This window comes from Asterias rubens, chromosome 17 (assembly GCF_902459465.1).
Source record: "Asterias rubens chromosome 17, eAstRub1.3, whole genome shotgun sequence".
NCBI classification, from domain to species: Eukaryota; Metazoa; Echinodermata; class Asteroidea; order Forcipulatida; family Asteriidae; genus Asterias; species Asterias rubens.
This window is the reverse complement of record NC_047078.1, coordinates 12,022,217-12,034,779: the sequence shown is the minus strand read 5'-3', so window position 1 is coordinate 12,034,779 and position 12,563 is coordinate 12,022,217. Positions and strand designations below refer to the sequence as shown.

Here is a 12,563-nt window from a genome sequence, read left to right as displayed (position 1 = left end):
CCAATTAAGAACTCCCTGGTAGTGAAGTTAATAACGACACTCTGTTTAAAGCTAAGCATGGACTGAAAACCCGATCCACATAAATGGACGGGATTCATACCAGGGTCCTAGAGGTGGAATGTGAGAAAAAATACTACTATGGCAACCCAACATTAAACTGTGTCAGCTCAACCAGAAAATAATAGGATGTACTTCTTTCAAACACTGATCTGATAAAAAGAATGACTTTTTCTGAAACATGGTGATAAGTTTATTTACCTTTCAATATTAGCCATTTGACGTTTGGCACCTTTGCTCCAAGTCAGGTCAGATGAGGGACTTTTCACTGAAGTAAAAACAGAAGTAACAGGAAATAAGAACGACATTCAAATGCTGAGGGTTATAAGCTTTCATTTGAAGACACTGGAAAATATTTGTAGTTACTCAAAGTAATTATTGGAATAAAAACTTAATTGGTACAGAGCAATGAAGAGCTGTTGAGTATAAAACATGGTGAGAACGGGCTTCCTCTGAAGTATCATAGTTTTTCAAAAAAGGTTATTTCTCACTCAAATATTAAAAGACTTCAGGCCTGAAGCCTTTTCGAGGCATCTGAAAGCACTCAAATTTGTGCAGCAAGGGTGTTTTTTCTTTCATTATTCTCTTGCAACTTTGACGACCAATTGAGTCAAAATTTTCACAAATTTGTGATTGTATGCATATGTTGGGATACACCAAGTGAGAGTTCTGGCCTTTGACAATTACCAAATGTGTTCAGTGCCCGTTTAACAAGGCTGGCAATACACATTTGAGGTTTTTAAACAATTATTAAGCAAACAAACTTAAAGCTGTGGACACCTTTGGTAATAGACCAATCCATTAAACTCTACCCCATTGCAGATTGACTAATAAACCACAACCCATTGCGCAACCACAAGTCAGACAAAATAAGTCCGACATGCGTGCGTGTATGCTTGGTGCGCGCGACAGAGTTGTGCAGAATGGCATTGGAGAGGCTCACATGTTCTTGATCACACGTGTGCCTTGGGCGGAGCCTAATGGATCGGTCTATTGTCAAATACTGTGTACTTACATATCATTATAATAGAAGCCATGAGGTCTTCAATGTCTACATCAGGCTTCTGCATTCCTCTCAGCTCCCCTAGTGAGTTGATGTCCAGTTCTTGCACAACCTTCTTGGTATCCTGCACGACGGCAACCGTCTTGTACACCGCCCTCGCATGAGCAAGTGAGTACTGCGGTAGGGCCTGAGAAGTGATTGACATAAGGTGTTTTTTTAAATTCTTTCATGAGCTTTTGGAACCTTTAAAATACAAAGGGAAATGTTCAATGACGTTGAAGTTTTAAAACAAGCACAAAGTCATCATGTCTAAAATGACAGGGATGGGATTGGACAAAATGTGAAATTCCTAAAAAAGGCTTGTGTGTTTGGTTCCCCCTTATTTTAAAATTCATGACCATGTAGACCTGGAACACCCAGTTGTTACAAATCAGCACAACCTCGTTCCCAGGGGTGATCGATCTCACCGCGTCATTTTTTCCCAGCATGCCTTGCTCGACCATAACCCCTGGAATTGGCCAATTTAAATGTGCTATATGCTAGCAGATTTAAATGAGCCATTAATGAGCGTACATATTCATTATTCCATATTTTCTACGCGCGCTCGCATGTCTTTCGTCTTAAAGAATGTCGAGAGGTATCGATACGGCGCGCTGCCCATGGTAGCAAGGATGTACGAGAGGTATCACATCGGCATGCTGCCCATGGTAGCGAGGCTGTACGAGAGGTATCGATACGGTGCGCTGCCCATGGTAGCGAGCCTGTGAGAGAGGTATCGATACGGCGCGCTGCCCATGGTAGCGAGGCTGTGAGAGAGGTATCGATACGGCGCGCTGCCCATGGTAGCGAGGCTGTATGAGAGGTATCGATACGGCGTGCTGCCCATGGTAGCGAGCCTGTGAGAGAGGTATCGATACGGCGCGCTGCCCATGGTAGCGAGGCTGTACGAGAGGTATCAATACGGCGTGCTGCCCATGGTAGCGAGGCTGTATGAGAGGTATCGATACGGCGTGCTGCCCATGGTAGCGAGCCTGTGAGAGAGGTATCGATACGGCGTGCTGCCCATGGTAGCGAGGCTGAGATCAGCAGGATGTTTACAGACTGTGTGCATCACCAGAAATACAAAACTACACAACACTATTAATTCAATTGAGGTGTACTCTCCGATAGCAATCATACCTTTTTCAGTTTCTGGATCTTCTCCATCTGTTTGTGTACAATCTTGATCTGCTGTTCAGCGATGGCTTTGTCCTGACCAATCTGAGAGAGAAGCTTGACAGTACCCTGGCAAAATAATAAAATTGGCACTCAGATTTGTAGCTTTCAGTAGATCGATCAAGTTCAAAGTTGTATATGGATGTGTCAATGCAAAAACTTTGCATCTCCTAAAATACAGCTTGAAGTTGAAATTGTCAAAACGATGTTTTACGCTTAATATTTGCAAGTTTGGAAAACAAAGCCATTTAAAATGCCCAGCATTTGAATATTTCCATTCCTGTAATTGGCAGTTTGTCCGCTGTTGGTTTGGACAATGCTCTTCTCTACAGTCTTCCTAACAACCAGATTTCCCGTCTTCAACGGCTCCAAATCACCGCAGCCCGCATTGTGACACTGTCTAGGAAATCAAGTTCTATCACCCCTATTCTGAAACAACTAAACTGGCTCCCTATCTCTCAGCGAATCAACTTCAAGCTGATTATCCACAAAGCACTTAACGGCAAGGCTCCCCACTATCTCAGAACTTCTTCAAGTTTACACTCTGTCAAGGAATCTCCGATCAAGTTTCATGCTTCTCCTCAATCAGGACTTTTTCTTCATCTGTGCCACGCATCTGGAGCTTTAAAAAAAAACTCATCTTATGTCACAGGTTTGCAAGGACTAATTTTGTTCTGCTGTCTTTCTTTCGTTTTGTATTTGGTTTTACTGCGCCTTAAACACCCAGAAGAGTGGATATGTGCGCATTACAAATCTTTACTTTGCCTTGCTCTTTACCAACCGCCACGCTCAAGCTTGCGATCAGCTTCTGACAACACACGCCTAACCGAACACCCAACCATCAGATGTCAGAACACTCTCATCTGCTCACAACCGGACTTTCTCCTTTATTGCTCCGCAAATATGGAACAACCTCCCAGTCTGCATCAGAAATTATAACTCTTTGCCTTTGTTCCAAAAATCTCTCAAAACTCGCTTGTATCAGATGTAATTTGTTGTATTTATAGGTCCATTGGTCTTGCTCTTTCCAGCGCTTTGATCTTGATGTAAAGGCGCTTTATAAATATTCAGTTGTATGTATGTACATGTATTATTATTCAATACAAATCTACCAATTTACCTCTTTCCTCTCTTCGAGTACAACCAGTTCATGTTCAAGCTGCTTTTGTAGTTTGGTCGCTAGTTTGTTCTCTTTGTTGATGTGCTCAAGAGCTCGGGTCACAGTCACATGTTCGGTCTGGATCTTCTGCTGTCGATGATGGTACATGGACAAAAACCTGCAACAGGTCAAATCAATTGTGCAAACTTAATAACAATACCTTTCATCTATTAATTTGATTTCACCCTGTTACCAATGTGTGTTTACGAGGTGTCGTTAAACGACCGCGGTACCACGGGTTCGACTTTTGAAGTCCCTTCGTTCGAGCTCCTTCTCTTCCTTCCTCCATGGTGAAACTAATGGTGTTGAGAAACCTCAGGACTCATGCCAAGGACTGTACTTTCCTACTGCTGTTGAGAAACCTCAGGACTCATGCCAAGGACTGTACTTTCCTACTGCTGTTGAGAAACCTCAGGACTCATGCCAAGGACTGTACTTTCCTACTGCTGTTGAGAAACCTCAGGACTCATGCCAAGGACTGTACTTTCCTACTGCTGTTGAGAAACCTCAGGACTCATGCCATGGACTGTACTTTCCTACTGCTGTTGAGAAACCTCAGGACTCATGCCATGGACTGTACTTTCCTACTGCTGTTGAGAAACCTCAGGACTCATGCCAAGGACTGTACTTTCCTACTGCTGTTGAGAAACCTCAGGACTCATGCCATGGACTGTACTTTCCTACTGCTGTTGAGAAACCTCAGGACTCATGCCAAGGACTGTACTTTCCTACTGCTGTTGAGAAACCTCAGGACTCATGCCAAGGACTGTACTTTCCTACTGCTGTTGAGAAACCTCAGGACTCATGCCAAGGACTGTACTTTCCTACTGCTGTTGAGAAACCTCAGGACTCATGCCAAGGACTGTACTTTCCTACTGCTGTTGAGAAACCTCAGGACTCGTGCCAAGGACTGTACTTTCCTACTTTACTTTCAGAGAAACAGTTCACAATCAGTGTCACTGGTTGGCCATTTTCGATGATAATTTGACAGTGCAATACATGACATTTCAAACACAATGTTCAATTATAAATAATAAAAACTTGTGACAATTTTTAGTTTAGTATTGTGATCCATGGCAACTTTGGATTCATATCCAGTGATTACCAAGAGGTTTTCAATAGCTCAGGGCCCAAATTCATAGCGCTGCTTATGGTCCAGTTTGTGCCAACTGTCCCATTTCTGTTTCATAGCACAGCTTACCATGAGCAATGGTGAAAGTACAAGCTGTCAGCCTTGTTTTCCTCTTACCTGTGAAATACACTTACACGCTGCTTATGGTCCAGTTTGTGCCAACTGTCCCATTTCCGTTTCATAGCACTGCTTACCATGAGCAATGGTGAAAGTACAAGCTGTCAGCCTTGTTTTCCTCTTACCTGTGAAATACACTTACACGCTGCTTATGGTCCAGTTTGTGCTAACTGTCCCATTTCCGTTTCATAGCACAGCTTACCATGAGCAATGGTGAAAGTACAAGCTGTCAGCCTTGTTTTCCTCTTACCTGTGAAATACACTTACACGCTGCTTATGGTCCAGTTTGTGCCAACTGTCCCATTTCCGTTTCATAGCACAGCTTACCATGAGCAATGGTGAAAGTACAAGCTGTCCCAAGTTCTGTGAAAAAAAAGCAAGTTACTTGTAATGTAAGTGAATTGAATAAATTAATAACTGTTGAATACGAACCTCTCGACGAATTTCTCATAGGTGGTATTGGTCAGATGGCGGTACTGGCCAGGCCCTTGTTCTTCACCGTCTAGCTGTCTGATAGCCAGGTGCATGGTGGCTAAGAGATGGGCAAGGTTCTCGCGTTGAATGTGGTTTAACGTCTCTACATCTGGATACACAAATGGAAATTGAGTAACTCAAAAGCCGGATTGGTAGGAATGTTCTAATTAGTCAGGAGGAGACTCTTATTCATTTGTTTTGCTCATGTGCCGCTACAATTTCTTTTTTGACAGACGTTGCTTCATGGATTAATTACAAGACTAAGCGTAACATCATCCTTGACCATGAAACGTTTTTATTTGGCAAAAAAGTGTAAAGCTACTAACCTTATTTTATTAATTTGCCATTTTCATATCTACAAAATGAAAATGTCCAAGAACAAACCATCCTTCTTATTATTCAAATCAGAACTCAAAAATTATTATGCCATGGAAAAATTTATTTCCACTTGTAACAATAAGTTGGCCAGTTTCTATCATAAATGGCATGAATGGGATCATTCTTCTGTTCTTTTCCAAGATTAATGTTCTAAGGGTTAATTCTCTTTAAAAACGCTGTGTCTTGCTTTCACTAATACTGATGTTTGTTTTGACGATCTGATGTACTTTTTTGTGAAATGTTGTGAATAAACCATTATCCCCCGGGATATAAGGGAAAAAAAGAAGAAAAAAAAAAAAAAAAAGGAATGTTCTAATTGATCGGATAAGTATTCCATCCATACACAAAGATTGGAACAGTGACCAACCTGGATGTTCTTTTGAAATGCTCAAAATACTAATGAGCATATTCACTCAGATAAACACATCATGTTAAAGGCATGTGTTTTGCTGGCAACTGCTGCATGAGCAAAGAAGAACTACACCAGTATTCAATAAGGGAATCAATGTGTGGTGAAGAGGTTTTCAACTAGTGGTTTAATCCCATTAATCCCAGCGAGGCCTGGTTCTTGATAAATTACCGAGACAAAGTCGAGGTAAATTATAAAGAACCAGGCCTCGGTGGGTTTAAACCACTAGTTGAAAACCGATTCAACACACTTTGATTCCCATTCATAAATACCTTTTCGGTCAAAAACATCATCACTTTTGGGTCAAAAAGTAAAATAAATGCAAAAATTATAATTGTTAAATGATTTCTTTCAACACAACACCCCTCCAGCTATAAATTGGTAGAGCCCTCCGCTGCCCACGCGTAAAAAACTACTTATAAGGGAATGCTGTGGGCGTCACACATATCGCGTGTTGTGGCACAACTGTTTCAGCCGTTGCTCTCGACCAATAGGAATGAAGAAACTGTCTTATAAGAACAGGTGCAAGGTCGCGTGTCACGCTTATGAATTAACACTTTTTACTGGTCATAAACAAGGAAGGCATGGGAGGAGGAAACCTGGTAGACCCTAACCCTAACCTACACTGACATTAAAATGGACACGGGTCTGGAATCAGCAGATTTTAAGTCGACAATGGGGGGACAAAAAGGCAAGGAGAACAATCGTGATTTGAGGATATCACTCGACTTAAAGACACTGGACACTATTGGTAATTGTCAAAGACCAGTCTTCTCACTAAGTGTATCTCAACGTATGCATAAAATAACAAACCTGTGAAAATTTGAGCTCAGTCGGTCATCGAAGTTGCGAGATCAAAATGAAAGCAAAAACACCCTTGTCACACAAAGTTGTGTGCTTCCAGATGATTAATTTCGAGACCTCAATTTCTAAATGTGAGGTCTTGAAATCAAATTCTTGTAAAATTACTTCACTTCAGAGAGAGCCGTTTCTCACAATGTTTTGTACTACCAAACTCTCCCCACTTCTCGTAACCAAGTAAGGTTTTATGCTAATAATTATTTTGAGTAGTTACCAATTTTGTCCACTGCCTGTAAGTAAGCAAGTTAAAGGCACTGGACACTTTTGGTAATTACACAAAATAAATGTTAGTACTTGGTATCAAAATGGAGAGCTGTTGATAGTATAAAACATTGTGAGAAACGGCTCCCTCTGAAGTATGAGAATGAAGTAATTTTTCACTTAAATAATGAATGACTTTATTCATCTGAAAGCACACAAAATTGTGCAAAAAGGGTGTTTTTTTTCTTTCATTATTCTCTTGCAACTTCATTGACCAACTAGCCCAAATTTTCATAGGTTTGTTATTTTATGCATACATGTAAATACATTAAGTGAGAGTACTTGTCTCTGACAATTACCAAACGTGTCCAGTGCCGTTAAGGACCTCATACTACTGAAACACCCAAATGACTTACTGTTTAGATGGAACAGTGCATGATCCACTAGGTTCTCTCTAGACCAGTGTTGGTACCAATGACAGCTCAGGTGGGCCGTTAAGGCTGGGTACCGACGGCAACGATCCTGGAATGACGCCCCGCTTGAAGAGGACACTAGAATCACCCGGAAGTTGCTGCATACAGTTCTGCAGAAAGGTGAAAATGGTAAATAAAGGAAAGTGTACTGTGGATTACGAAGTAAAATAAGGTTAAATCCAACTCATCTTAATTGATTTCACTCAGATTTGTTTAAGTATGTAACTGTTCTCCTCCCATTTAGAGTGAACAGTACTTCTCCGTTTTTCTGTGTAAGATTTAGAAGGCCATTTTAATTATTAATGTAATGTTTTACTCAAAATTTTTAACTATGTAACTGTTCATGTAATTCTGCTGCTGGCAGCGAATTGAATAGATCTTTAATAAACCATTGAATGAAATGAATGAAATGTTTCAACTAGTTTGTTCTAGTCATCGTCAGTAGACTGAGGTCTTTCCCCCAACTTACTTGAGAAAGAAGTCCCAAGCTGTCTCCCGTGTGTATGTCAGTCCAGCGGCGGTCACCTCAGTACGAATCGAGTTGATGATGGACGTTTGCTCCTCGGCTGAGAAGAGATGAGTGATGGCGCCAGTCACGACAAACTCACCCACGTAGACGAGGAAGTCTTCGTTAAGAAGCTCCTCATCGGTCAAAAGGAGAAGAATCTTCTCTCCCTGGAAATGATGGAGAAATAAGACAATAGTCACAGGTGCTTTTCTAGGGAGGGTCATAGATTGGTAATTACTCAACAAATTAATGACATAAAAACTTACTGCTATAAATAATGTGATGCAGTTGGTACCCGCTGTCACTTCGCTAAAATATGGATGGATTCAACGTTCTTGATGAAAATACCATGAAACTTTTCTTCTGTTTTCTTAAGAAGTAGACACTGTATTCATCTAAAACTTTCACAGGTGACTTTGCTTGAATCTTTCTTGCTAATTATGCCTGTATACATGGTATATCAGTATTATTGAAAAAACAAAACAATCAATGACCATCTTTAGGTGGCTTTCTTAAGGAAACATGTGTCATGGGAGGGACATAAATCACTACTCTGAACTGATGATTTGAACAAAAAAAAAAAGCTTAGTCTAACCGACCACGTCAAGCAAAAAATCTCAGATAATTACCTTCACACCAGCCTTTGTATACGCTGCCACCAGATCAGCCTTGAATTGGTCAAGTTTGTAGGTGACCGAAGCGGACATCGGTGATGGGTTGACCTCAAAGACACTAAATCCACACAGATGGGCGGCTAAACGGGCAAAGAGGTTGCTGAGACCTGGGTTACCCTCGGCGACTAAGGTAGCGTGGCCGACATCATGGGGGGACATAATGGTGCGCGCGATGTGACAAACACGCTGAAGTGTTTCCTGAAAAGCAATAAAAATATGTTGTATAATGTTGGAACACATTACGTGAATCACCCATTTATGCAGACCCGAGTTTGCAAATGACAAACTTGGGTTGGTACTCACCGGTTTGGGAATGGGCAGTTTTCAGCACGCTCTTTCTTATCTTATTGGTTATAAGTATTGGAAAACAATGTTAACATTGAATACTTGGATCATTAACCATAATGGATTAGCATTTAGATTGACTGGATCGGTCATTAGCACCACTAATTTGTATATGCTGCAATTAAGTCCACTGTTTGGAAAAGGAATTTCATAGAGATAACAGGTGTGCATCGCCACAAGAAAAGGATGTGACTTTTTAGCCCCTTTCTTTCAAATCGAGCATTCCTGTAATCTAAGACAAATCTAGTCCCTAGACTCACTCTGTATAAAGCCAGCTTGATCTTGGCATGCGATTTGTTATACTCTTCCACCGCATCCTGCAAGAGCACCCTCACACTGTCCACATCCTCGCAAGGTCGGTACTGATCGGTGGGGTCATCCTCCCCGATACTGCTCCCGGTGGAGGTGGTTCTGTAGCCACCGGCGGTGACGATACCGGAATCTTGCTGTACGAGGTTGCTGAAGAGGGGCTGCGACGGGTTGATAACCAACTGAAGCTGTTTGGAAAATTTGAAAAAGTATTTTAAGTCAATTACATGTAAGTCAGGAAAGATTCTTACAAAAGGGGGAAATAATCAGAGTAAAATAATAATAACAAATTCTTATATAGCGTATTTCACAATAACCGTCTCAATGCGCTTTACATTAGTCCCCTGGTCAATGGGCCCATCCCTTTATTCTTTCTCAGCTCCATGGGGAGTATACAACCTGGGCTACCGATTTACAGCGCTCCAAAGGCTTTTTCATTCACAATATCAACCTCTACCCTCGATGTACCCATTTCTACCTCTGGGTGAAGACAAGCAATCATAGTAAAGTATCTTGCTCAAGGACACAAGTGTCACGACCGGGATTCGAACCCACACTCAAGTGACTTAACCACCAGAACTTGAATTTGATGCTCTTAACCACTCGGCCATGACACCGTACAAGTACAAGTAGTAGTAAAGTCTGTCCGAGCCAATATGGCTCATCAGCCTGGGATTGATATCCAGTTTCCTTGGCATTAAAGGCATTGGACACGTTTGGTACTAGTTATCAAAGACCAGTATTTCCACTTGGTGTATCCCAACATAATATCACCAATCTGTAAAGAAATTGGGCTCAATTTGTCTTCAAAGTTGCAAGAAGATAATGAAAGAAAAAAACACCCTTGTGAAAAATAATGTGCTTTCAGAGCTTGAGAAATTAAAATGATTGAGTGAGAAATTGTCTCCCCTACTTCAGCAGGAGCTGTTTTCACAATGTTTGTACTATCAACAACAGCTCTCCGTTTCACATTACCAAGTAAGTTTTTATGCTAATATGTATTTTGAGTAATTACCAAACGTGTCCAGTGGCTTCAAGCGACTGAGAATATTTCTACTCCCCCTGGACAGGATAAAAGTCTACACCCAACTCCTCAAGCCATGGTGCACATTCAATGGATGATTATTGTTAAAAATATGATATTAGATTTATGACGATATGAAGGATGATCATGAAATTAAAACTATATGACAAATAGTATTTATTTTTATTGCATGGAACACACTAGTGATGTAAAACACAACTTCGCATAAAACTCAACATCGCATATTTGTCACATTAGCAGTTTATTCCAAAGTTGTAGGTTTTTCAGCATAAGCCTGAATGTCTATTTAGATGGTGAAACCTTGTTCCATGTACATGTATTTCCATCCCCTGGCTGCCGCTTCCCAGGTTGCATTGTAAACTTGGGTGTGATCACTGGGGTCGATTTCACAAAGAGTTGGGACTAGTCCTATGAGATATTAAAACTTAAGGCTAGTTCTAAGTAAGGACGAGTAACTCGTCCTAACTCGAATTAAGACTAGTCTTAACTCTTTGTGAAATACACCCCTGACTACACGGCAGCTAACAGTATTGACAAAATAGGGAGACTGACAACATAGGGCTGGAAAGCTCAGTTGGTAGAGCGCCGGCACGTTAATCTGGAGGTCGTTGGTTCAAATCCCGCTCAAGTAAATTTATCTCTGCTCAGACCCCAAATTACTTCAAAAGAAGTTGGAAAAACTGCAAACAGGACAATAGAAAAGTGGTACTGTTTTGACAATAATTAAAAACAAGTGTTTTGGAATTAGATATTAATAGGAGACTTTCTTGGACGATAGGTGGCAGCAGACTTACCGGGTAAAGCCATTGTTCTCAGAACTATGCGCATGTTCAGAACTACGTAAACAATGCAAATTTACCCGGTAAGTCTGCTGCCACCTAGCGTTGGAAAGTCTCCCTTTTGAAACACTAGCTGGCAGCACACAACATTTTACCAAGAATGCTGACTGCCATTCGGAGCTGGGTCCATCGAGTTTCTTCAAGGGGAGATTGAGGGGAGGAAAGGAGCAAAAACAAAAGGTTTTGGGAAAAAACACTTGGCATATATTAACATTTGCATGGTGTCTGGTACAATGCCTTACAGTTGTGTGATTCTATTTTTGTTTCCCTTCTATTTATTTTTACTTTATTTTGACAGATTGCTTAATATCACAAGGCAGGATGACCACATAAAAGTGAGGGCTTCACCTAACTGATTTGTGCCATCGATCCAAATCAACTGTCACCAGGGGTATTTTGCCACCTACTCCTGGGGCTGAAACAGGGTTACCCCCTTCACACTCCATAAGAATGTAGGCATGGGTATCATCCACTAGGAGCCACCTACTCCTGGGGCTGAAACAGGGTTACCCCCTTCACAGTCCACAAGGATGTAGGCATGGGTATCATCCACTAGAAGCCACCTACTCCTGGGGCTGAAACAGGGTTACCCCCTTCACACTCCATAAGAATGTAGGCATGGGTATCATCCACTAGGAGCCACCTACTCCTGGGGCTGAAACAGGGTTACCCCCTTCACACTCCATAAGAATGTAGGCATGGGTATCATCCACTAGGAGCCACCTACTCCTGGGGCTGAAACAGGGTTACCCCCTTCACACTCCATAAGAATGTAGGCATGGGTATCATCCACTAGGAGCCACCTACTCCTGGGACTGAAACAGGGTTACCCCCTTCACACTCCATAAGAATGTAGGCATGGGTATCATCCACTAGGAGCCACCTACTCCTGGGGCTGAAACAGGGTTACCCCCTTCACAGTCCACAAGGATGTAGGCATGGGTATCATCCACTAGAAGCCACCTACTCCTGGGGCTGAAACAGGGTTACCCCCTTCACACTCCATAAGAATGTAGGCATGGGTATCATCCACTAGGAGCCACCTACTCCTGGGGCTGAAACAGGGTTACCCCCTTCACACTCCATAAGAATGTAGGCATGGGTATCATCCACTAGGAGCCACCTACTCCTGGGGCTGAAACAGGGTTACCCCCTTCACACTCCATAAGAATGTAGGCATGGGTATCATCCACTAGGAGCCACCTACTCCTGGGACTGAAACAGGGTTACCCCCTTCACAGTCCACAAGGATGTAGGCATGGGTATCATCCACTAGAAGCCACCTACTCCTGGGGCTGAAACAGGGTTACCCCCTTCACACTCCATAAGAATGTAGGCATGGGTATCATCCACTAGGAGCCACC

General features: G+C 42.0%; 1 protein-coding gene across 1 annotated transcript in view; it reads right to left on the bottom strand.

Annotated features, from left to right (window-relative positions):
* Window positions 1-12,563, bottom strand: part of LOC117301820 (dynein beta chain, flagellar outer arm-like) — a 106,591-nt gene that overhangs the window by 33,615 nt on the left and 60,413 nt on the right. The window contains exons 53-61 of the mRNA XM_033785820.1: window positions 9,267-9,503; window positions 8,617-8,859; window positions 7,949-8,154; window positions 7,423-7,589; window positions 5,116-5,266; window positions 3,396-3,552; window positions 2,240-2,344; window positions 1,073-1,247; window positions 259-325 (exon numbers count right to left, since the gene is read on the bottom strand). Of these exons, the coding sequence (XP_033641711.1) occupies window positions 259-325; window positions 1,073-1,247; window positions 2,240-2,344; window positions 3,396-3,552; window positions 5,116-5,266; window positions 7,423-7,589; window positions 7,949-8,154; window positions 8,617-8,859; window positions 9,267-9,503 (1,508 nt within the window). The remainder of the gene's footprint in view (window positions 1-258; window positions 326-1,072; window positions 1,248-2,239; window positions 2,345-3,395; window positions 3,553-5,115; window positions 5,267-7,422; window positions 7,590-7,948; window positions 8,155-8,616; window positions 8,860-9,266; window positions 9,504-12,563) is intronic.